Raw genomic sequence first — 27,048 nt, 5'->3', positions numbered from 1 at the left:
CTCTCCAATCCTGACCCCTTTATCCTAATTCCTGTGCTTTGAGATCCCCTTTTCTTAAGTGTGGAGTTTAGTGCTACTGAAGACACATTCATTCTTGAGATCACTTGGAGAGGGGAAAAAAAGCACTTCCGTTTTATCAGGGTTATTAAAAATGAGATGAATTGAATTAAATTACTCCACATTTTATGCAGTTTTTATGATCAACTGGAATACACCTCAGTCCACGCACAAGAAGGCGCATCCATATTCCATAAACACACGCATCTCTATGCTGCCAGTGGGCTGGTGCGGTAAACGCCCTGTGAGAGATTCCCGAGAGGTGGTGTCATTTTTTTTTTAAGGACTGGAACTTCTAGAAGATTCTATTTATATTAGATAGCTGCAATAGCTCAACAATAACTCAGCCCTTGTACCCGAGAGAGGCGTTCGGGAATCATATGACCTGCTGCCGCTCATCCCAAAGATAACCGACTGTTGACCGCAGCTTTCTCGCTCCTTCAAAAAAAGAAAAACACTCTTCGCGCGTGCCGCACCGGACCCCGCGCATTAGAAAACAAGACGTTTGGAGGATGTACTACAACACCGCGCAACGGCAGAAATAACTTGGATATTGGGATAAGAAACACCGCTCTTCGTTCTGTAAAGGGTTTTACAGTTGAAAAAGGGACACTGACAGAGCGACAATGCCAGAAGAAAAAGGTAATATACCGCAGGTTCGTTTTCTCCTACCGAGCGTGTGTTTACTTTGTCGAGAGCACAGGTCAGTTATGGGACATAGACGCTTCTCGATGGCCACTATAGACCGTAGCCCTCAGCGCAGTGTGCGTCAACTTGAAAGGCAATGGAGCGTTCATTGATTTATCGTTGTACAGAAAAGATATGCAGTATTCTACCCAATAAGACATAGCCTACCTTATCTTTTTTGACTGCTTTAAGGGACAAATAGGATTAATTCCATCGTTTAATATGATTAAACAATTGTCATATAATGAATACAAACAGGACCTTTGTGTATTATGTCATCCTAATTAAATTGACATTAGCCAGATATTAATACCAGAAACAAACAACAACACTCTCAATGTAGGCTATGACTAATAATGTGCCAGAATGATATGCGACAACGCTTCATGAAGTCCCTGGCAGGGAGCACTGTGCTTTTGGGCACCTGCCTGACTGTGACACAGGATGCCTGTCTGGCTGGCCGTTCAGGCATGAAACTAATGACAAGGGGCCAATCATGGCTCAAATTGGAAAACAAATGAGATATTTTGTTATGATAGGAGATATGTTTTTGGTGTGTGCACATGTGTGTCTGTGTGCATGTGCTATAGCAGCATTACACAGTGGGATCTGGAACAGATGTCGTAACACACCCTACAGCCCTTTCCCCTCTTTTCTGATAATATGCAGTGAAAAAAGTGGGAGTCAAAACAAATGCCTCAGCCTATAGAATCAAAGTGTTTTCTCTGGTCTGCAATGTCATGTCCTTAGCTGCCTTGTTAAGTTTGATACGCAGCCATCTTCAGAGGCGCAGCTATGTCTTGGTTATAAATGGACTGTTGGCCATAACTGTAGTGTGTTTGCGTGGAGAAGGGGAGGTGTGGACAGTTAGTAAGATCACAATGTGATGATGCTCGGCTTTGAAAGCTGTTCTTCTGGGGATGGCTAGCTGTCAACAGGCAGAGCGACACCCACTTGCGTACCCCCCACCCCCACCACAAGGGTTGTGGGCCCCCGGAGGTCGCCCCCATAGAATTAGGAATTACAATACTAGAATGGACATGAACCTTATGATAGGATCGAGGTCAGAGAGTTGGTCAACCAGGGTTTGCCAGTGCTGTGTTAAGATATTTAGTCAAATGACGAATTTGAAGAATTGATCTGCTCTGTATGTTTGTTAGCTATCTAGCCAGACAGTTTTAGAGGAATGATTCCATACATGTTTCAAATTAACTGCCAATATGTTTCAACATCCCATTCAAACAATGCAGTCAATCCACAGCCATACACTGGCTTAAATCAGTAGACGATAGGACTTAGACAAGTTGTAAATGAAACAGGTACTGATATTGTATCATATAATAGAACTAAGCTTTCTCTCAGCCTGTTAACATATATTTTAGAGGCTATTTATACAGAAAATGTGTATAAAACCCATATACCTGTGTTTATGATTATATGACAATATTTTAGGTTGACAATAATTATATTAAAATGTCTGATATATCACATGCCTTTGTTTTATTTTCCTGCATAAGTAAAATCATGTCAATATGTGTAGAACTGCAGGAAATTAGCTTAAAAAATTATCTCAACCTAATTGCAAAATGTGTAGAATAGCATGAGATCCGCTATAAAACTGCACATTTTTCTCTCTGCCCCATAGCAGTATGTGCGGTAAGCCACCGGTGGCACCCCTCATTCCTCTAGGTGGCTCAGTAAACAAACCCCTCTGTCTGTCCGTCCGTCGGTCTGTCCGCAGTCACACGTGAGGAAGAGAGAGGCCAGCATCCCTCCTCCCCATCACTCCCTTCTCAAAATGCATCCTCTAAAGTTTTCAATGTCTGCCTTAGCATCCTCTGCTTTCTAGTACAGATCTGAAAACACAGCATAGGTGAGAGCATTACGTTCGATGCTCACTCAGGCTTATCTTTCATCTCACCTGTTTTTTTCGTCAGAGGAGATGAGGGAAGGGAGCACTGCCGCTACCTCGCTCTCCGACCAAATTGCATGAATTAAGGAACAAACTGAACTAGAGAGGAGATTCTGCAACTCTTGGAGCACAATGGAAGTAAAAAAAAAAAAAAAAAAGCTTATTCAAAGTAACAGGTTTGTTACGTTTCGGCTTTTGGCCTTCTTCCTCAGAGGACATGAGGAAAGGAGATGAGGAGAGAAAGGCACGTTTAGCATTCAGACACAGGCACTTCTAAATGAACTGTCTTCATCCTAGAGGTTAATGGAAACAGGATGTGTACTATGTTCAGTTAAAATAGTTATGCAATCCTATCCCTCAAGGTGTTAAACCTGCTGGGCGTATGCCAGTGTTTTTGCACCACCAATGCTGCTAAAGAAACGCTGACTCAAAGGTTATCCTGAATGTTTATTCCGGGTCTTGTTGTTCCTAGCTGGTATACACAAACAGTTAGCACAAATAGGCCTCTCTCTCTCTCTCTCTCCCCCCACACAGACACACACTACCATCTCAAGCTATGTGCTGTGATTTTGTGCCGCGTCATGGTGTCTGCTGTGTGAGCAGGTCACATGGTTCCATATATTACCCACGCGCAGACGATCCTCCGAGCATCACGTCTCCTCTTCTCTCATCCTCCTCTCCTCCGCCACTGACTTCGCCTTTGACCTAGCCGGCTACATTCAACTGACTTCATACATGCTTTAAATCCGAATGTCATGGCTGCACAAATTGTCACTGACGTGAAATTGCTTAGTAATGGTCGGGTGTCACTCATGAATTAGTCACACATAGCCTATAGGCTAAGCTGGAGTCCCCTTCAACATTGCACTGATCTGAACCCAGTGTGTCGCTGTAATGCTTAATGTCGTAAGCCCCTCGTGATGCCGTCACGTCTCAGATGTAAACAACCGTTAAAGACCCACTGAAGAGGATGCTATTTAAGAGTCGTCCTTAAATACTGAGCCGCAGCCGAACCTAATCAATTCTATTAACCATGTTACAGTCATGGTCGGCTGGTCGGCCATATCTGGACTGACTGGCGCACAGAGCTTATCTCATCACCCAGATTTCAGGGAGAGAGGGAGAAAAGATTAAGAGAGAGATAGACAGAAGTTGGTGACAGAGAGGGAGGGTGAGAGAGAGAGAGAGATTACTAGACATGAGATGGATGGCACTTGTAAATCATCGACAAGCATATTAACATTGATGTCCTTCCAAATGGGAATTTGACAAACAGCAATCCATAAACACCAGCTGCATGTTGCAGCAAAATGTGGGATCACTGGAATGTCAAAGGCAGTATTTGTCTTCCATGTGTGGAGTGTCTGTCTGTACAAAAAATATGAGTTGCATCATCATCTTTTGAATGGGGGATAAAGCGCTCTGTAGTAATTGACCCTGGGGCAATAGGTCATAGGTCAAATGCATGTCAGGCATGATGGCACAGGTTTATCTGTTTATCTCTCTTCTGAATTGCTATTGGGGCAGTTGTAAGACAGTCACCTCACATAAGTTCAGTTGTAGTTTTCCATTATAATTTTTTCTGCATGATCTCTCACTCTCACACACACTCTGGCAATCTGCCACTTGCCACTACCCTGGCTGCTACCCATGCCAGCTTTTCTGGACTTTTCCGGATTTGGGGGGCTCCCTGATGTTGATATCCATGCAAGAATAAATCATTCCGAAATGAAATAATATGGATTACAGAGCTAAAGCTAGGGGTTCTAACACCTATCCCTGTTAAGGTACATCCCAAGGTCAATGTTTTAGCCACCAGAAAATGCCCCTGCGGTTTGTAACCCAAGCATTTTAATCGTCCACCACCGCCAGCCAGGCAGATGGACCCTGCCTGGAATGGAGCACCATGGAGTCCCCTTGGGTTGAGGGAACAGGCTATTTTTAGTGGAGAGCATGGCTCCTGGAACAGGAATTCAAGATGGCTGCCCATCTGGGCCACACTGACTGCGCACCTACATTAGCTATCGGCCAACCTAAGGAAAAATGCCTGCCTGTGTATGGTGTGTGTGCGTGTTTGTGCGTGCACGTGTGTGTGTTTATGCATGTGTGTGTGTGGTTGGGTGGGGGGGGACATAGATGGCATGTCCCCGTGGTCTGTAGTGGTACATAGCTCAGATTGTTTTCCTGGCTGTGACCTTTGGGAGGGCGACACTGTGGGTTGGTGTCTGTCAGCGAGGGAGCAGAGGAGAACAGGGTGATTGATGAGCAGGACATCTGTGCCAGGTTATAGGCCTTGGTCTACACTGCCTGTACAACTGTTGGTATCTGTGGAGAGAGAAAGAAAGAGAGAAAGAGAGAGAGAGTTATGGGATGAACTCAATAGCTCAGTACAGTGTTTTCTGTTAGCCTAGCCCTTGGAGGTTCTTCATAGCACATTGTGTTCCTTGTGTGTCAAGAGCGCTCCTTCATACTATTAACCCTGAAACGCTCTAGGCCTAAACTGTACCCATTACAAGAGAAGCCCCCTAGTGGAATCATCTTGGACCCCCCCAAGCCGTATTTATTGTCCAGACAGGAAGTGAACGATACAGGATCCACTAAACAGGTGCGTGCCAGGGGCAGTGTATGCTGGTCCGGCCGAGAGAGAGAGAGCGAGAGAGAGACAGAGGGCAGTGGGCAGAACCCCCATTTCCTCCAATAGAATAGTCTCGGCTGGACTCTTGCGGTGCCACATGGTTTCAATCAACTCAGGCCCTTGAAATGCCTCAGACCCTTTTATGAGGACGCGTGACTTTCCTTACCCCAAATTCTTGGCTTTATTGGTACAGTAGCAGCCAGTGTTGTAGTTGTAAAGTTTGGTCTCAGTTTTGTCCCGTGTCGGATACATTTTTACACTGTCTTGACTCGGAGTAAAAAACTCATCATTATCAGCTTCCATTCAGTGAGCGCGTAAAACCGCTTCGTGAGGCCAAATATATCATGAACATCTTATCGCCTATTGAAACTTGGGCTTCCTACTAGCTCACTATTAGTAAGGGGAGACAGTGGGAAATTGTAACAGTCTTTATATCTGTTATATACATGTTTGCGCAGTGGCGAACCGTGGCTATTGAACCTAGGCTCAGTTGGGGGGGGGGGAAACATTTCAACACGTCGTACCAAACTCAAAAATCAGAGAAAGATAGCAGAAACCTAGCATACCTCAATGCGCCCAACTGAATCAAACAGGCCTGAGGCTGAGCCGAGCTTCGTGCTGCCACTCACACAGAGACAGAACCCGCACAGATAATGCTACCAGCAACCACACTGCTTACGCTAACCTACTGTGTGGTAGCCTAACACCATCACAACATCCCCAAACGCGACAACAGTGACACGTCAAAGGATGTGCGTGACAGGTTTGTGATGCTGAAAGGACAGCGACCGTAATACCAGCTCACTCCATGTGGGAGAGTGCACTTTTTGTAAAACATACAGGGCCGATAGAAAGACGGAAGTCACACAAAGCGGGGTGTTAAAGGATAAGCAGCCCATTCACTCGGACGTAATAAGCCAATAGATCCCAATCACAAGAATACAAAAACACAACCATCAGGCTAAGTATTTCCAAATCGAAATGCACAGTTATTACTTCCCGTTCAGCACACAAAGTAAACGATGATCTAAAGTTCAAACGCGACAACGTTTCACACACATAACGTTATTTTCAAAGAGATAGCAAACAACAGCAAGTGAGCTGCAATTAACAACAGTTCCACTCACCGCGTTTTCGATCATTTGAAACAGACGCTGATCCCTTGAAACGTAACTTCTTGTTCGAAGTTGCTATTGAAAAGGGCAAAGCTAACAAATTAGCAACAGCATCCTTTTCGATGACACCTGCTGCAGCCGCTTCAAACTAGCCTACAACAAAAGCTAGCTAGAACGCGGGGGAAACTATTGCTCGTGTAACGGATGTGAAATGGCTAGCTAGTTAGCGGGTACGCGCTAGTAGCGTTTCAATCAGTTACGTCACTTGCTCTGAAAACCTAGATATAGTGTTGCCCCTTGCTCTGCAAGGGCCGCGGCCTTTGTGGCGCGATGGGTAACGATGCTTCGTGGGTGACCGTTGTTGATGTGTGCAGAAGGTCCCTGGTTCGCGCCCGTGTCGGGGCGAGGGGACGGTTTAAAGTTATACTGTTACATTGATGCTGTTGACCCGGATCACTGGTTGCTGCGGAAAAGGAGGAGGTTGAAAGGGGGGTGAGTGTAACGGATGTGAAATGGCTAGCTAGTTAGCGGGTACGCGCTAGTAACGTTTCAATCAGTTACGTCACTTGCTCTGAAAACCTAGATATAGTGTTGCCCCTTGCTCTGCAAGGGCCGCGGCTTTTGTGGAGCGATGGGTAACGACGCTTCGTGGGTGTCAGTTGTTGATGTGTGCAGAGGGTCCCTGGTTCGCCCCCGTGTCGGGGCGAGGGGACGTACTAAAGTTATACTGTTACACTCGCTACTGCACAGTTTCATATGTTTTTGTTAAAACAGTCCCATCCATTACAAGTCAAAATGTGATTGGTTGATTCCACTGTCACTGCACAATTCTGGCGTAATACATTTCAATGGCAGATGCCTTCTCTCGAGCTTCTGATGGACTAGCCAATGGCTGACTTAGCTTGAATTATCTCCCCGGACACCACCAAAGAAAAATCATGATTGGATATTTCTTTCGCTTCAGTGTTAACCCTTTCCTTTCCAACAGAAACTGAATTGATTAAATCAGAATACCATTGAAAATAATAATATAATTAGAATATAATTGAACTATTATTGAACAGATTAAATAGAAATAATATATATTTTAAAACGGCATTTATTTATTTTATAAATCCTTAGCCCTTCTCTGAAGGCATAGAAGGCCCTGGTGTAGTAATAAATTGTAGAGTGGCTCTCTATTTTCCCTCAGCAGGCATTTTCTCACCATTCAGAATGTCTAAAGAATCCACATGTTCTTCTGAAATATGAACGCTTTTTATGGTGACCCTTCGCCTTCCTCCTGGTCTTGGTCTTGAATCAGTCTCGCTTCAGGTGGTCTCGAACACAACACTGGTAGCAGTATACCCACATGCTGAAGACTGGTAACTTACACTGTAATAAGACAGAGTTCTGCTTCCTGTTGACAAGCAGCAGACAAGGCATTAGTTCACGGAGGTTCACGAGGTCTTGTTTGCCTTGAAATTTGCCTCACCACTCCCCGGTACCTGTTGTTTAACCGGTCTTCCACTCCCTCTATACATCTGAAAAATACCTTTTTACCTCACCAGAGGCACTCTAAACATTCCCAGAATGCTTTGCTCTACCTCCGAGTCTGGTTCTTCTAGTCATGGCTGAGAGGCCCAAGACCTCAAAGGGCTAATAAACGGTGTTGAAGGTGTTTTCACTGTCGTCACTAGTATTTACCATGTAAAGAGTACCTACAGCCCACAGACATAGCTCTACAGCTTGTAGAGTGCCTAACGTGCCTTTGTTTGCGTCCCAAATGGCACCCTATTTCCTACCTCGGGCACTACTTTGTGCCTGACATATGGGAAAGGGTGTCATTTGGGATGCAGACTGTATCTCATTTGGGCCTAAGTAGAGGCTAAACAGGGACATTTCTCAAGTTCTCATTGGTAATGTTGGCAGACAAAGAACAGAGAGGAGAAACTCTTGAATGAATGAATAAATGAATGAATGGAGGGACACTGAAGCTGAAACTGGTTCTCGGGTAAACACTAGTCTAGCAAACGGTGCCCTGCTTAGCGCAGGCAGTCTATCTGAATGCCATTGTTTCCCCCTTCTTTTGAACCCCAATTAGGAGTAACCATGGTATCCAAAACAGAACCGGTTTTGACGAACCGTAGAGAGAGAGAGAGAGACTTTGTATCATTCTAAATGAAGAAGGGCGAGGTGCTGAAGTAAGCTGATCAGGCTTGTCTCTGTGTTTGTCACTGTAAGACCTACAGTACTTGTCATATTTCATAACAGTACATACCATGTGCGGGCCTCCGGGCTGTTTGAAGTTTCGAACATACTTATGTAATGAATGTGTGTATGCCTGCCTGTGTGCGTTTTGTATGAGTCATGAATGCTTTTGTTCACGAGTATGTGTGTGTTTCTACACGTGACATCTCCAAATGCATGTGTGTGCATTTTCTATCTAACCTCTGTGCCGCTCTCCGTTTCTTTCAGTGTTTCATCAGCAGGCTGTCCACAGCCCTCTGGAGCAGGGGAAGCAGGGGGGCAGCAGCAGCAGCAGTTCCATCCCCTGTCAGAACTGTGGCAAGGCCTGCAAGGGAGAGGTGCTGCGCGTGCAGAACAAACACTTCCACATCAAGTGCTTCGTCTGCAAAGGTACGTCGGCCTTGACCCCTAACCTCTTATTACCTTGTCAATACATATATTTTTGATCGAGTCATTTAGCAGACGCTCTTACCCAGAGCGACTTAAAGGAGCAATTAGGGTTAAGTGCCTTGCTTAAGGGCACATCGGCAGATGTTTCACCTCGTCGGCTTGGGGATTCGAACCAGCGACCTTTCGGTAACTGGCCCAACGCTCTCACCAGATACAGATACAAGGACACACAAAGACTGCTGACCAGTTATCATGAGGACAGGCAGTTAGCTACTGGATTTCCTGCATTCTTATGGGCATTGGTTATAGCAGGTGTATCATACTGTACAGGTCAGTCATCATGTTTGCTACCGTATCTCACTCACTCACCAGAGCACTACCATAGAAAACAAACAGGCTAGGTTAGATAGGGCAGGTCAAAGCGATCAAAGAACAGAAGGATCAGGGTTTCCTGTTTTGTCTCTTTTAGTGTGTGTGTGTGTGTGTGTGTGTGTGTGTGTGTGTGTGTGTGTGTGTGTGTGTGTGTGTGTGTGTGTGTGTGTGTGTGTGTGTGGCAGAAGAGTTGGCTTCTGTGATCTCATATTCAGCCCACTCCCCCTTTCTCTCTCAGTCCTCTCCATTGCACTCTGTAAGGCCCCAGTCTTTCACTAGGGGCTTGTATCAGTGTGGTGTTGTTATGAACACAAGCGGGGTTGCTAGGAAACCAACAGGGTCGGGACAATGTTGTGCACTTCCTGCAGTTTATCACGTTTATTCTTACATCAGTGTGTAACGCCACTGGACCCCCCCCCCTCAAACTCACTTCTAGGAACGAGGGATGAGTAAAAATGAGAGAGGAAATGAAGAGGAGCTGAAAAATAAAGGCAGGTCTAGACTCTAGTGAGTGACACTGTCTAAAGAGATCATCCTCTCATTAGGCTTAGGCGGTATCCAGATTGTCATACCTTCATATCGACCTTGTGCCATACCAGGATATTCGGTAATACCGGCACTGAACACAAGGGGCGCTATTTTCAGACTTCACTGAGACGTTGTAATCTGAAGGTTAGCAATGCTAACAAGGACATGTAAAACCCCATATAGATTGCTAACTAGATGCTAATGAAGGCATCGAGACCATTTTATACAGTCTCTGACCTAAACTATTTTCAGGACAGACATCCCAGTTCATAAAGTTATGCAAGTAACTCTTAAAAATACTAGACAGCAAGGCTCTTGATCCAGGAGGGGATTTTCTGCCGTTAACGGCAAGCGAAACTTGATTTTGGAAGAAGCTAAACTTCGCTAGATAGCTAAATAGCTACTAAATTAGCAAACCAAATAAACAGCTGCAGAGCATTTAACACATTTAAGACAGTTAACTTAATAGTTATACGATAATCTAGCTGGCAAACATTTAGTTGTGAATTCCATACTCTTAAGTAGATGTGATTCACAAGGCTCTCAACAGTGAGTGACTCACAAGGCTCCAGTCTCTTGTCGTTGTGTGCTGGTAAACAAACAATTATGTGACAGGTGAAGTTAAGAACGCGATATTCTTTATCTCCTAACATATTGCGGAAGTTGACGATAGGTGTTTACTTAAAAAGTGGCTGCAAATATTCAAATGTATCAAAAAAATTCAAAGAAATAGTTTCAACGGTATTGAAAAACCATCCCGTAGCTATTTCAAAATACCCCAGTATATACTGTATACCGCCCAAGCCTACTCTCCATGTTGAAATGTTTATCCCTGGTTTACTGATTCATAGGGGACCATTAAGTGTGGTCCGAGGGGAAATGTGCTAAGTGTGAAGAGTCTTACACCTGCAATAGTATTTTATTACATTTCCTTTAGCAATTCCTACATTTTCAATATTTCCCCCACTTTATGTTTTTGTTTGATGCCTGAAATACAGTATGTATTCATGTTTTATTCATTTGTCAGTGTGGTTTCTCATAGGAAATGTATGAGGCTCGTTAATGAAATGTCAGGCATTTAGAGGGAGGTATTAATACCCCTTATAGACTCAACACTGACAGGGAGAGGCACCGGGGGGGGGGGGGGGGGGGGGGTCGTCCACACCCCAATCCCAATCCCTTAACCACCCCCCAACCCCCTAATGACAAAAAAAAACGAAACTAGAGTGTTTACCGAGACTACACCCCCCTTATCAGGAAGCCTTATTTTGCCCTTCCCAGAATTCCACTGCAGGAATGCAATTTTCCATCTAAATGTCGGATTTATACTGCCAGAATTCTTCATGTATCATGAGGTATGAGGGCGGGGGCCCGTTTTGACGATAAACTTCCAGATGTTGTGGACTGAGTGCACTCCAGAGCTTGAGGTAGAAGTTACTCTGAAGTCCAGATCTAGGAACAGATTACCCTACCTCTAATCTTAACCTTAACCATTAGAGGGATGAATAAACATCTGACCCTGTATCAGTGGTTGGAGGTAACTTCAACCTACTCTGGCTCCAGCCACTTTATAGGCTGCAACAGGGCCCCATCAGAAAACCATCAAAGACTCCTCAGGTTGACCTGGAGGAGAATCAACCATATCAAATATATGACCTCCCTGTCTGCTTATCGCTAATTAGAGCTACCGCGGGTGTAAGCCAGGCGGCAAACGGTGCCAGTTCTGAAGGGGAAACCATTAGCGCTTTGCTAGCCAATTATAATTAGCACTATGCTACACAGGGGTAGTAATTTAATGTAACCCCCCCAGTTGCTCTGGTAGTCTGATATCATCAGGGCTAGGAGTGGTAACACAAAACACAGCCTCGGATATAGCCCTGTACTGTTTAATCATGTTACTTTTAGCTAGCTAATTAACTTTATGCTAGGAATGCTATCAAGAGTTGCTAGCTTGTGTTGATGCAAGATCTCTGTCTGGCACATAGTGTCCGGTTATGTCTGATTTTTATGACGCCCGATTCATTAGTCAGTTAGTGAATCAGCTATGTCCAAAATGAAAGATACACTGAAACCGTTGTCTGGCAGAACATTGAGGAGATTTTTATCCCTCGACCTGTTTTTGTTCTCATGGAGGATGATAACATCACAAAGGCATTTTCACACAAGGGGAAATTGACTACTGTGGACACCCGATCTTACTATACAAGCTTACAGGCCGGTGAGCATTATACACATAGACCTACGGAAAAACAGGCAACTGTTAGCGATATCAGCTATCAATGTCATTATTAACCAAATAGATTCCTTCCTAGAACTATTGGTGTTGGACAGTAAACATACACTAACAACCATATGTTCCGGGGTCTATTTGACAGCATGAGGCTGGGGGGGGGGGGGGGGGACAGGGAAACAATGGCAGCTGTTTTAGATATTCTCAATGGGGGTGTTGGCTTTTCGCCTCTCTGTTCTCTTGTTGCTTGACCAGAACCTTCGTGGCTCGGGTGCTTTTTTTTGGGGGGCAATCAGGGATGGGATAGTGACCTCACCCCACGCTCACACATACCACCAACGCCCACCCCTGTAAGAACAGAAACAGGTCCAGGGTCTAGTGCTTGTTCCGTAGGGGTCCTTCTGGGCCAGGTCTAGATTGGAATGGAATGTACTCATAGGGATAGTACAGTAAACACAGGCTGTTGGGTAGGGCCCAGAGGTTTTCCTGTTCGGGACAAACTAAGGACCTTGAACATAGGCTACTGTAGACTGTAGAAAACGTCATGTTTCCTCCTGTTCTATGTCAGGGCCTGTGAACGGAGAGAGGAGAAAATCCGATGTACAAACATGATGTAATACCCCGTGGGAACGGATAATAGACACAGACCCAGGCTAGCTTGCCTCTCTTACATTGTCTTAGAAGTCTGCTAGCAATTTAGCTCCACCGAGTGGGAGAAAAGTCTCACCTTGAAGTGAGTTTCTGTTTCTCATGTCAAAATGATTGACCGTGGGCAAAACAATCGACCATAGACTCTACACTCCAAACCCCACGTAGCAATTCTGTCAAGGACACACAGGCATGGCCACTCATACTACCACCCATGCACACACTGTAAAATACAAAGGGGCTTTTACAAGGGACTGCCAACAAGGTCACACACACACACATATCGGCATACACATTGCACACAGTACATACTGTATATATTTAATAGCAGCAGCATATTGAGGCTGTATGTAGGGTCACTTGGTGTCCTGAAGACTAATCTGGCCTAACCAGATGTCTGGGTTGGCTGTTGTGTCCATTTCAATTTTCCACTGCAGGATCAGGATAGGGAATTAGATTAGCCACAAATGACATTTAAATGACATGCAATTTCATTAGCATCCTGTGGTCTGGTTCTGTTCAGCTTTCAAAAAGTTAATTTGCGCGTACCACGGACATGCACGCTCACACACACACACACACACACACACACACACACACACACACACACACACACACACACACACACACACACACACACACACACACACACACACACACACACACACACACACACACACACACACACACACACACACACACACACAGACACACACACACACACACAGAGGCAGTGTTTCTACAGCCCAGACTATTGATAGTTCAATGTTAGCCTTCAGGCCTCTCCAACCAGGGAATTGTGTGCACACAGACCCGGTCTGATTCATTTGTTGATGAGCTGCTCAGGTGTGTGTATCAGTGTGTATTATTTTCACTAAGGAAATCTGCTGGTTAGGAAACATTATGAAACATGTCAAAGGAGCATTTCAACGCAAATCGGGAATACCTACAGCAGTTCAGGCCACATCTTCATAAAGCGTCTTAGAGTAGGACTGTTGATCTATGATCAGTTTTGTCTTTTAGACCATAATGAATGAGATTATATGGACGGGGTGGGGAACTGATCCTAGATTAGCTTGATGAATACAGGCCCCGATAGATTAAACTAGTTGGATGTTGAAGTACACTTCAAAGTGTCTTCATCCGATGAATCCTGTATTATACAACCACAAGACATGACTCCGTTTTAAGTCGTAAGTCTCACTGCGAATGACCTTGAAGAAATTATACAATAGACAGAGAGGCTTCTTCTTATTTCTCTCGGCAGGAAATGTATGAATTAGGTGGAGAAAAGCACTCTGATTTCACATAGTGTACAGAGGGGAAAATCCTCCGAGGAGATATTCTGAGTGTCTTTATTACGTAAGTAGCTTCCCTTTTTCCATTTTCCCTTCATGCTACATTAGATAACCTTTCACAAATGGGATGTTCTGAGGATAGGGAGTTTTGGGCCTCGCAAACTGGCATTAGTCTATTGTATTCTGTATTGTATAATAGTATTGTCAGGATCCTGGTCAATGTAGACTCTTGTTGACCGGCTATAAACAGGCAGTATAATGAAGGGTTGAGGTGTGTGTGTGTGTGTGTGTGTGTGTGTGTGTGTGTGTGTGTGTCTGTGTGTGTGTGTGTGTGTGTGTGTGTGTGTGTGTGTGTGTGTGTGTGTGTGTGTGTGTGTGTGTGTGTGTGTGTGTGTGTGTCTGTGCTAGAGCTGGGACGATAAAGAACAATTCCACGATAATGGAATTACGCTTTGACATTAAAAGGTCGATGTCCGCTCCCCCGCGGAAATATAATTAGCATAATAAAAAAAATGCCATAACAATTTCCACTGAAAAATGTACAGAAACAGATTTAGTGTTAGAACTGTGCAGATGCAGACTTTGGTAACGGTATTTTTTGAGTGTGTGTGTCAGGGGGGTGGGATGTTTTTATTCATGTAGGCTACACTGTCCTGCAAAATCATTTTAAATGTGGTCACCTTTGTGTGTGTGTCCGGTTGTTCCCCAGCTTCCTGTTTTTATTCAGCCACCACGAGCCGAAGGTTATCTATATTAATGCCTCTCTCTTACACAATGCACCCATACCAATAATTCAGACATGGGTCAGACATGGGTCTCGTGTGTGTGTGTGTGTGTATGTATGTGTGTTTGTTTGTGTGTTTGTGTGTGTGTCCCGTGTAGCTCAGTTGGTAGAGCATGGCACTTGCAGCGCCACGGTTGTGGGTTCGATTCCCACGGGGGACTAGTATAAAAATGTATGCACTCACTACTACTGTAAGTCGCTCTGGATAAGAGCGTCTGCTAAATGACGTAAATGTAATGTAAAATGTGTGTGTACTGTCTACCTCTAGAGCATCATTCAATTTCTGTTTGATGTCAACGCTCTGACTGACTGGGAAACCCTGGCCTAGTTAGCACACTAGTGGGGCTGCAGCACTATGGAGTAGTCGGGTTGAGGTCCCACATAAAAAAAATACTACAGTTTACTATAGAATACTGTAGTAAACTGTAGTATACTTTATAATACTATACTCCACACTGTAGTATCCCTCTAACATAAGTAGTACTTACTATAAAATATTGTAGTATACTGTAGAATACTATAGTACAGTAAATACTACAGTATTATATGCAAAGAACACTGTAGTAAATACTACAGTAATGTTTGCAAAAACACTACACTTTTTTAAACTATAGTAAATACTACAGTACTTAATTTGCATACACCCTGCCCATTCCCCTCCCCCGTATCAACATTTGTGCCACCCATAAGTGAGAAACCCATATGCCAAGTATAGATCCATATATTGTGTTCCTTGCAGGTTATACAAAAGAGCAGAAGCTCATAATTATACATTCGGACCCCAGTCCTTCCTACCTGCAGGTTATTAGCTCTTGTAGTATTTCTACAGTAGGTTTCCTCAAAGAGAAAGCCCCCACTTCTATTTGAAAGATAATAAAACAAAAACAATGTAGTGGAAATACTACAGTAGTGTCTGCAGAAACACTACACTATCAAATTCAATCAAATGTATTTATAAATGTAACGGTTTTCGTCGTCGGATGAAGAGGAATCGGACCAAAGTGCGGTAAGTGTTCATGACTTTTTATTAAAACTGAACACTAAACAAAAATAACAAAGTGAATAACTGAAACAGTCCTGTCAGGTGCAAAACACTAAACAGAAAATAACTACCCACAAAAACCATGTGGGAAAAAGCTACCTAAGTATGGTTCCCAATCAGAGACAACGATAGACAGCTGTCCCTGATTGAGAACCATACCCGGCCAAAACAAAGAAATACAAAAACATAGAAAAAAGAACATAGAATGCCCACCCAAATCACACCCTGACCAAACCAAAATAGAGACATAAAAGCTCTCTACGGTCAGGGTGTGACAATAAAGCCCTTTTTACATCAGCTGATGTCACAAAGTGCTGTACAGAAACCCAGCTTAAGACCCCAAACAGCAAGCAATGCAGGTGTAGAACTACGGTTGCTAGGATCAACTCCCTAGAAAGGCCAGAACCTAGGAAGAAACCTAGAGAGGAACCAGGCTATGAGGGGTGGCCAGTCCTCTTCTAGCTATGCCGGGTGGAGATTATAACAGAATATGGCCAAGATGTTCAAATGTTCATAGATGACCAGCATGGTCAGATAGTAATAATCACAGTGGTTGTAGAGGGTGCAACATGTCTTCACTTGTATACTACAGTCTGCAAAAAACAATACAGTGAATACTATAGCATTTATAAAATAGTATTTTTTTTTAAATGTGGGATCGGCCTAGGTATATATCCCAAATAGTTGTTGAGACTAAGTTATTGTATATCTCACTCCAGCAAAGTCAGTAGCTACTTCCTATCCGTAAAATTAGGAAACCTAATCTACTGCAACATAATAGCACATGGCTTTCTTCTCTCAAGCGTTAGGCTACACACCCCTTACCAGCACTCCAGACTCCAGTTCAACACACACACACACACACACACACACACACACACACACACACACACACACACACACACACACTCACACTCACACTCACACTCACACACACGACTGGGCATCCAGTTTCCACTAAGCATGTATAATGGAGGTCCCACTGCTTACTTGGCGAGGAACACTTCCTTCTGCTTCGGCTCACACCGAGGCTTGAACCCTGGACCTCTGCTTTGCTAGCACAAGTCACCGCCCTCTGGAAGTGTCTTACCAGCTGGCGGCACTGAAAAAAATGTACAATTCGGGCAGCGCGAGTGGCGACACTTCAGGCCGAGGAGTAAGTCTCACACATCCCCATGTGCTACAAATGCTCCGTATCGTAAGTCAATGCCCTATACAGACCAACACTACTAACCGTGAGCTAACACGTGCGGTTGACTGTGACGTGTTTTTGATGGATTTGATCTCGGAATGATGACGTCTCTTCTTTAGGGAGTCATTGAAAGTCTTTGTGTTGGGCCTAAATAGCGCACTCCGATTGAGTGTTTCATCAACTTGCCATTTGTGAGAAGGCTCTTTGATTCAACCTGGTAGCCTATGCTTGAAAACAGGCTATTCTTCATTTGACAGCCTTATTGTGCGTACGGGGATAAAGCACATCCTAACAACACTTGATTTGATTGGATCTGATTCCATAAGTGCAGCAGCAGGGCAGGGGAGCAAGTGGTCCATTTTTTTTAAAGCTGCTTTGACACATCGAAAATGAACAAAGGGTACGAGGTAAATGAAGGAGAGATGAGAGGAAGAAAGCTTGACAATTTCCGTTAGTGGAGAGGAGAGGAGCGTACAGGCCACACCCTCTCTCTGCTCTGTACTGAACTCTGGGGATTATGTGATGGTAAACTGGGTTAACCCGTGACATAATCCACTCCGCTCAACACACCCTGAGAAGAACTGAAACATTTAGAACAGTCCTTTACGTTCGTCTGATTGAAGATACTGCATCATCATCATCATCATCATTTAGACACTGATTTTACAAGGAACCGGTAATCTGAAATGGAAATATGTGCTCAGCGCTTCTCTCCTCTCTTCATCAGCGCTTCTCTCCTCTCTTCATTAGCGCTTCTCTCCTCTCTTCATCAGCGCTTCTCCCCTCTCTTCATTAGCGCTTCTCTCCTCTCTTCATTAGCGCTTCTCCCCTCTCTTCATTAGCGCTTCTCTCCTCTCTTCATCAGCGCTTCTCTCCTCTCTTCATTAGCACTTCTCCCCTCTCTTCATTAGCGCTTCTCTCCTCTCTTCATTAGCGCTTCTCTCCTCTCTTCATTAGCGCTTCTCTCCTCTCTTCGTTAGCGCTTCTCTCCTCTCTTCGTTAGCCCTTCTCTCCTCTCTTCGTTAGCGCTTCTCTCCTCTCTTCATTAACGCTTCTCTCCTCTCTTCATTAGCGCTTCTCTCCTCTCTTCATTAGCGCTTCTCTCCTCTCTTCATTAGCGCTTCTCTCCTCTCTTCATTAGCGCTTCTCTCCTCTCTTCATTAGCGCTTCTCTCCTCTCTTCATTAGCGCTTCTCTCCTCTCTTTATTAGCGCTTCTCTCCTCTCCATTAGCCCTTCTCTCCTCTCTTCATTAGCGATTCTCTCCTCTCTTCATTAGCGCTCCTCTCTTCACCTCTCTTTTCAGAGACAGACAGTAGGCCTATTTAGAGTGTCATCATGCTGGCTGTCCTGCCTGGTTACTGAAAGAGATATATTACTTATATTTATTATTACTCAGTCATTTACATTACTTGCCATGCTTAGGACTGGTGTTTATTTATTTTCAATGGGTGATGACGATCAAAATCATTATCTCCACTGTCATATCTTTATCATTCCCAGTCTTCTCTGAGTCATCCTCCAGCCAACTCCATGTCCTTTCTACTAGGTCACAGGTCACACGAGGATGTTTGAGAGTCTATGTTGGTGCCAGTGTGTCCCAAACGTCACATTCTCTGGCACCGGGAGTAGAGGCAGAGGGGATAGGATTCTATCTGCTACATACCAGAACATACCAGATCAGAGTCCTGACTGCATACCAGAACTCCTCCTTCATAGGCTAAATCCATCCCCTAAACCTTACCTCCATGTTTGGCCCAATCCCAAACCCCGTACGGGAATTCTGTCCACTGCTAATGTACAGCGGTTCCTCATTTAAAAGTTGCATCATACCGCAGTATAGTCTGCTGACGTATGCTGTGATATGTTTTGGTTAGTTGCAGTGCTTGCCGTTAATGCTAATTTGAAACACCAGGTGAGGTCTTTGAGCACATCTACTCCATCTAGTCTTATTATTTTATTAACGAAAACACAAAGATGTTGAACAAATACTGCATGTGCTTCTTTCTATTGATATACAGTATATACATTATTACCTATTATACGGTTGTTTTGATTATTATGTGGATTATTATCAAGGCGAGAGAATGGTCGTGGACAGGCAAAAAGGTCAAACACCAGATCAGAGTCCAGGAGGTACAGAGTGGCAGACAGGCATACAGGCAGACAGGCTCGTGGTCAAGGCAGGCAGAATGGTCAGGCAGGCGGGTACAGAGTCCAGAAACAGGCAAGTGTCAAAACCGGGAGGACTAGAAAAAGGAGAATAGCAAAAGGAGTACGGGAAAAACACGCTGGTTGACTTGACTGAACATACAAGACGAACTGGCACAGAGAGACAGGAAACACAGGGATAAATACACTGGCACAGAGAGACAGGAAACACAGGGATAAATACACTGGGGAAAATAAGCGACACCTGGAGGTGGAGACAATCACAAGAACAGGTGAAACAGATCAGGGCGTGACAGATTATAATAAATGGTCATATTTATATGGGGTTGATGCATTTTCGTCAGGGCTAAACAGGTCTGTGATATTGAGTTAGACATTTCAAATTGTGGTCTTGTGTCAGGTGAACTGTTGTGTCCTCATCTTTTGAACTGATAATTTAGTTCAAGCATTTTTGATAAAAATAAGTAACAAAGGGAGCCTTGAATAATGAGACAATAAATGAACAGCAACATGTTGGCTAAAGCAGTTGCAATCACGAATACATGCAACTGTTCTTTTCTTGGCTGTACTATTATTGTATATGTTGTGCTGTTCCAAATAGTCAGAATTGTTGAAATGATTTTCCTTTGAAATGAATACTGCCAATCGGCAGATATCTCAATTCTTATTAGTCAATGCCCATCACGTGATCGGGTCCTTCTCACAAGCATTGCCGCTTCGAAGTAGCTACAAGTGAAGACAGACCGATGCAAAGGCGTGCGTCCTTCTTATCGAATTCGGAGGCGTATATTGAAGATGTTAGAAGAACTGTCCACATTTACTTTTTGTCAGCCAACAAGATGAGTAGGCTTAACAAACAGCAAAAGTACTAGCCTATGTCAATCTACCAACCCTCCATTGTAGAAAAGTTGACCAATTCTATTGGTCAGTTTGTCCTGTGCGAGAAATAAATATTCTCTGGGACAGTTGTGGGACACGATAGATCCCAAATGAATACAACCACTGTACATCAAAAAAAAAGAAAAACTATGAGGCTGATGCAACAGATATTCTGAGAATATGAAAATATACGTATTCATGTCACTGATGGGAGTGCTGAGGTTTAGAGGGTCTACACCAGAAGTTAAGGGTTATAGGAGGAAGGTATATAGTGTGTGCAACTAAGCTTGGAATGTGTTGTGTGCAGGGAAGCAATTACATGTGGCAGGCATTGATAAGGGGAGACAGCCATGGATTGGTGATGGAGGGGGGTTGAGGTCAGGTCGGGTCACCTTAAGGGAGAAATAAAAGTTTATGGCCCGTATCACTAGTGTCCTGCCTAGCAGTGAAGAACGATGTTTGTACAGATGAGTAGGAGGAGACTCAGCCTATGAGGAATGGTTAAATATCAGTGCTTGTGTGAAAAAAATGTTTTTGTCTAATGCAGCTGTATTGATCTTCTGGGCAGAATAAACTTGGTTAAGCTTTCATACTGTCCGTAGAGTTTTTTTACTCTGAGAATTAGAACCTAACAGCTTCAAAATGTTGATAACTATTAGGCTATTTCTTTACATTATAAGCGCAGCAGTGCGCGCACTGCAGTAAGAGCAAATATTCCAAAATGCAATTAGCGGGAAAACACCATTCTCAAAAGTGCACCGCAAATTTGAGCGGTTTCATATGACGGAGATTAAAATATCCTTCAGAAATGTAGAAAGAGGGAAGATCTAAAGATGCAGCAACAAGCATGGGTTGTTAGTATGACTAAGATTGTGTCTTTGGCTGCTGGACAACGAAATAAAGTTGAGTACATGAGAGAAATACTGATTTAAATTGCGTTTGAGGAAGTGTTTACAAAATAATACCCTTAACAATCCTATGGTCGGAAAATGGTAAGACATGCCTCATGAAATGACAAAAAACGTCTTGGTTTTAAACAATTACGTTCATGGTTAAATAGTCTCAACATGTTGACTGCCTCCACTCAGATTGCAAGATTGGTGATGTTGCAGTGTGCAACAGGCCCTGGCCTTTCAGAACAACGGTGACTCAAGTATGTCAACAGAATCAAGCCTTTAGATATTAATAATGGTCCTACATTATATTTGTCAAACATGACTGGTGTTTAGCCTAATATATATATATATATTTATACACACACTACCGTTCAAAAGTTTGGGGTCACTTAGAAATGTCCTTGTTTTTGAAAGAAAAGCACATTTTTTGTCCATTAAAATAACATTAATCAGAAATACAGTGTAGACATTGTTAATGTTGTAAATGACTATTGTAGCTGGAAACGGCTGATTTTTAATGGAATATCTACATAGTCGTACAGAAGCCCATTATCAGCAACCATCACTCCTGTGTTCCAATGGCACGTTGTGTTAGCTAATCAAAGTTTATCATTTTAAAAGGCTAATTGATCATTAGAAAACCCTTTCACAATTATGTTAGCACAGCTGAAAAGTGTTGTGCTGATTAAAGAAGCAATAAAACTGGCCTTCTTTAGACTAGTTGAGTATCTGGAGCGTCAGCATTTGTGGGTTCGATTACAGGCTCAAAATGTCCAGAAGCGAAGACCTTTCTTCTGAAACTCGTCAGTCTATTCTTGTTCTGAGAAATGAAGGCTATTCCATGCGAGAAATTGCCAAGAAACTGAAGATCTTGTACAATGCTGTATACTACTCCTGTCACAGAACAGCACAAACTGGTTCTAACCAGAATAGAAAGAGGAGTGGGAGGCCCTGGTGCACAACTTAGCAAGAGGACAAGTACATTAGAGTGTCTAGTTTGAGAAACAGACGCCTCACAAGTCCTCAACTAGCAGCTTCATTAAATAGTACCCGCAAAACACCAGTCTCAACGTCAACAGTGAAGAGGCGAGTCCAGGATGCTGGTTACACTTGACAATAGGACTCAACTCTGACTGACCGCAGCATCTATCTGTAGACTAAACTGTGGCACAAATTGTGGGATATTTCACACCTAGCCGAGATATTAGACTATCCCTTTGTAAATTAATGGAGGTATGAATGTTTCTGTCTGAGCATCTCTCTCCTCTTGCACTAGAGTCCTGCATCGGGCAAAATAATCAGCTGGTGGTGGTCCCGGAGTTGAGAGAGAACTTGGGTAAATACAATGGCGCAATTACACTTGACATGTGGATGACGATTTTCGAAAAAATAGGGTACTTTTGCCTTACAGTCCACTACATGCACAAAGAGTGTTTGCTCGTGGAGAGGGTGCTATTCGCCACAGAGTGGGACAGTTCCCATCTCCAAACTGCAGATAACATGAGGCCAGCTATTGTGAAAGAATACTTGTGGATCTTGTTGATTTCCTCTATCGCTTCAAAGAGGCCACAGCCTACTCTTCACCTGGTAATTCTGTGGTTCCAAAGGAAAAAGCGTCACCTACAGATGGATTCGTGGTGTCAGGTAGAAGCCAGCTGCGAGCCTGCGACCGGGCGCGGTGGATAACATCCTCTTCCTGCACAGCAATTTGAAGAGATCTGAGTAATGAACGGACTGTTTTCGAAGTTAATGATTGAGTGGCTTTATTTGTTGGCTAATATTATTAGGCTCTTTCAAAGCGTTTTGAGTTGTCAATGTGCCACAATGCATTGTGAGAATGTTAATATATTGTTCTTAATTCACGACATGGTTTTTGTTTCGAAAAATGCAGACAAATAAATTCATGCAGATAAAGGAATAATAGCCTACTGTCGGTAGTCATAGAAACAATCAGGCTAAACCAATTGATGTTATTTTGTTGGGTAATGGATCGGCTCTCAGAACTCATTAGAGGCGGATTCTTTCTTCAATAGAATCATTCATTCGGAAGGTTAAACCCATAGGTCTTCAGTAAATTCAATTAGATTACCAGGTTCATTTCTCATTCGGTTGTAATAATCCATGCCTTCTGGGAATTTGATCAAGTCCAAAAGTTATGGGCGGAGTTAGAAAGTTGTTTGTCAGAGGTATTACAATGGAAATGTACTTTTAATCTGTCTGTCTGCATATTTCAAGACATGGCATATGAGGGTGCAGTGAGATATCCGATGGGTTGGACGAAACTTTTCTTTTATCTTGAAAAAAACGTATACTTTAAAAAACTGGGAATCAACCAATCCTCCATCATGAACACAATGGAAAGGTCAAGTGCTTTGTTATGCAAATGTTGAAAGGGCGTGGGCAACGTAGAGAAACAAAATGGTGCAGTTTGAGGCCATGTGGTTGAGAGTGATGCGGGAGCTGGAGATGGGGGGTGTGAGCATGTGGGTCTGAGCGAGTGTGATGTAGTTGATGCTTGTGTGATGTTGTTGTTTGTATGTGTATGGATTGATTGTAACAAAAAAAAAGAGTTTAAAAAATATATATAGGGAAAATTACAGCTCACAACGCAAATCTGATTATTAATTCTGAATAGGATTTATTTGATTTCTTTAGTTTACATTCGTCATTGTAACCACAATGTAACAAATAATTGAACACATATACACACACAACATGAGCAGATTAACTTGGGTCAAAACATTTCTTTATTAAAGACGATCAGAAAGAATGTAGGTACTTATTTATTTAGATCCAAAGCCAGAAATGAGTGAGTCACTCAGCTTTATGCTGACAAAATAGCCTAGTAAATAGGCCAAGCCTAAACTAATACATTAAATTGCCTAAATAAACCAGTAACAAATAAATGAAATAGCTCAGGTCTTGAAAACATGGGCAACCTTTTTCCCTCCTTATCCTCGCTGGACTCTCATTCAGTTTCGTCTTCACATCATCAAAAAAGGACTCCATGTTTCAGAAACTCACTCTAAATAGAGCAGGCAGTCAGTCTCTCCACACTGTGGTAAATAAAGCTAGTTTGTAATCTGAGAATTCTTTCTGTCTGATTTTCGAGGGGGAGAAACCAAAAGCAATACCAAAAGCATAATCAGCGTTCTAACTCCCACTTGTGATATTGTGGCGCAATGACGGAATGAGCAATTTACCACAATATGCCGCTATCTACCACAAAGTGTCGCGGCATAACCTCAAAACTTTTAATTGAGGAACCAATGTACCTGACCTGCATTTTTGTGGGGTTGACCTTGGTAATCATCAACATGAGCCTGCATTACTCTAATGGCTGACTCCACCTCCACTTCCCCTACATTCCCCTCTCCTTACACAGATAAATCCTTTCTGGTGTGGTCTGTGGTCTGTGGGCGACCATCTGCTGCAGGTATAAATATCTATCTGTGAAAGACAAGCCTGCTGTAGACCCTCTTAGGACCTTCACTCTCTTTTCTCTCTCTCTCTTTCCCTCTCTCTTTGCCTCTCTCAGGAGAGAGTGAGCGAGAGACCGAGAGAGAAACAGAGAGAGCGAGATGTCGGTTCAGGTTACCCGCGGTGCTGGCAGAGGGTCAGTGGATCTAGGGTGGCGCCAGGATTGTAACACTCCTTATAGTTGTTTCACAATTCCTCTGACCCATTAAGGACCTGAATCAAAGAGCGAGAGGTAGGAGGAATGTTCTGTCGAGGACTGACTGATAGTACCATCGTTTCACAGTTCAACCTGGTTGCAAAAGAGAAACATAACTATATACGTTCTACAGACGTAGAATAGAACCAATATATCAACAAGTAACGCAAACTATTGTCACCACATCATACAGTACATTGTGTTATGTACAGTTTGCTCCCTCGTAGTTAACCCTTTCTAGTCCAATCACTATAAGACATGTTGGAAACAATGCTTGTTGTGTCATGTCCAGCAGCTTCCAGGTTTTTCCGACTGGGCCAGTGTTATGATCTTATTCAGGACAAGGTTCACTTGCAAGCACGCACACACACACAAACGCACGCATGCACACAAAGGCAACTCTGGACAGGGTTCATGCATTATCATCCCACAGGCCCGGATATTAGAAAGCTGGCTGCATGTGTCACATTCTAGTGTGGCTCTAACCAATGAGGAACGAGCTTCCATTGGAAAATATGTCCGCCACTTCCTGAGCAACATTCAATGGTTATTGTTTGGCAGCTGTTTCATTGGGATGGTGCTTCCCTGGGTCAGGTTGTTAAAAGGTTGTCGTAAGGTTGTAAAGAAGTTGTAGTGGGTCACAATGATTCCCGTGGTGTAACACGGAGCAGCTGAAACATCACTCTTTCTTCCTGTCCTTCCCTTCATTTTCTGAGAAAAGAGGGAGTGAAAAGCTATCGGTGCCTGTGAAAAGAAAAAGGAACTCACTTTGTTTTATTAAATGACTGGAAAAGGGATGGAGCTTTCCAGCGGGCGTGTCCAGGGAGTGATGTCAAGGAGATTTTGTGTATTGTGTGTTGTTGCCATGGTTAATGTATTGTTTCAGTGGTTATTAGGTTCGAGAGAGAGAGACAGAGAGACAGAGAGAGGAGAGTTTCAAGTTGTATTAGTTGTATTAGTTGTATGTACAGGATACACATGGGGCTCTATTTTAACAAACCTATATCACGATCGTTATAATGAGTGGACCAAGATGCAGCGTGGTATGGTTCCATCCTCTTTATTTTGAAGTGAAACTCAAAGAAAACAATAAAGCGCAAAACGAAACGTGAAGCTGATGTAGTGCTCGCAGGCAACTATACATAGACAAGATCCCACAAAGCACAATGGGGAAATGGCTGCCTAAATATGATCCCCAATCAGAGACAACGATAAACAGCTGCCTCTGATTGGGAACCATACCAGGCCAACATCGATAATTAATCACCTAGATAACCCACCCTAGTCACTGTCACGCCCTAACCAACACAGAGAATAAACAGCTCTCTATGGTCAGGGCGTGACAACCTAACGCGATGGTAAATCTAAGTGCAGGCACTAGCGCTACAGGTTCGGTGGGTGTGTCAGAAATCTTTTTGCTATTTTCACTATCACAATTATCGGCGCACTTGCTGGCGTTGGCATGAAGGGCTGTGTTTTGATGACTAAACAAGTTGTGGATGTGTCCAGGCTTGGCACCTCACTGGCCAATCAGAACGTGCTCCATTGCGAAAATATGTGGTTGCTTGAAGTTGTGTATTTACGGTCTTTTATGTATTGCCTTACAATCAACTCCAATTCCGATGTTTGTCCGTTATAGTTTGTTAAATGGCTTACAGAAACGAAATAACAAAATGTAGACCTATCTTTGCTAATTACGTTAACTTGAACCCATTTGCAGTCCACATTGTTCTGAGTAATTGCATGGCTTCAATAGCATTCACACTGATATAGGGGCTAGGCCTACTGTAAATTGAGTTATAGCTGAGCATGGACATGCCAGACATTGTCAATAAGCAAGATGAATTGAATTATTGATAAGGCCTAAAAACAAATAATCCTAATCAAATTCTTAACCAAACGAAACACCATAGGCTATATCACACTTACAGGCACCATCATTTCTCTCAGTGGGCATATGATATTAAAACGACGCAGACTACGGAGGGTTTTACGCACCTCCAAACTTTTCACAGTAGCTGGACAAAGATCCAATATGAATAGAATGTCCACTCGCTGTTATACTGCTCCCACATAGACCTGTGTTTTACGAACAGAATCGGAACCGTCTCACAGATCAGATCGCAGTCACATATCTCCAGAAGTTGCGTTGCAAGCGCACCACGGACGTTGTCACCAGAAAACCAGGAAGGTGAATCATTCTAATAAGTTTGGTTGTAATAAAAGTGAACGGAAAACGAGCTATTTTTACAGGTCACAGATAGCTTCTAAATACGAGGTTCACCGGTATTCACCGAGGTACTCATCT

General features: G+C 43.4%; 1 protein-coding gene across 1 annotated transcript in view; it reads left to right on the top strand.

Moving 5' to 3' along the window:
• The first annotated feature begins 432 nt into the window (after positions 1 to 432).
• ablim2 (actin binding LIM protein family, member 2) overlaps positions 433 to 27,048 on the top strand; it is an 81,340-nt gene continuing 54,724 nt past the window's right edge. Inside the window, exons 1-2 of the mRNA XM_038975964.1 lie at positions 433 to 699; positions 8,864 to 9,025. Of these exons, the coding sequence (XP_038831892.1) occupies positions 684 to 699; positions 8,864 to 9,025 (178 nt within the window). The 5' untranslated portion in view covers positions 433 to 683. The remainder of the gene's footprint in view (positions 700 to 8,863; positions 9,026 to 27,048) is intronic.

Source organism: Salvelinus namaycush, chromosome 36 (genome assembly GCF_016432855.1).
Source record: "Salvelinus namaycush isolate Seneca chromosome 36, SaNama_1.0, whole genome shotgun sequence".
NCBI lineage: Eukaryota > Metazoa > Chordata > Actinopteri > Salmoniformes > Salmonidae > Salvelinus > Salvelinus namaycush.
Note: the sequence above shows the minus strand (reverse complement) of the source record. Positions and strands in the feature narration are given on the sequence as shown.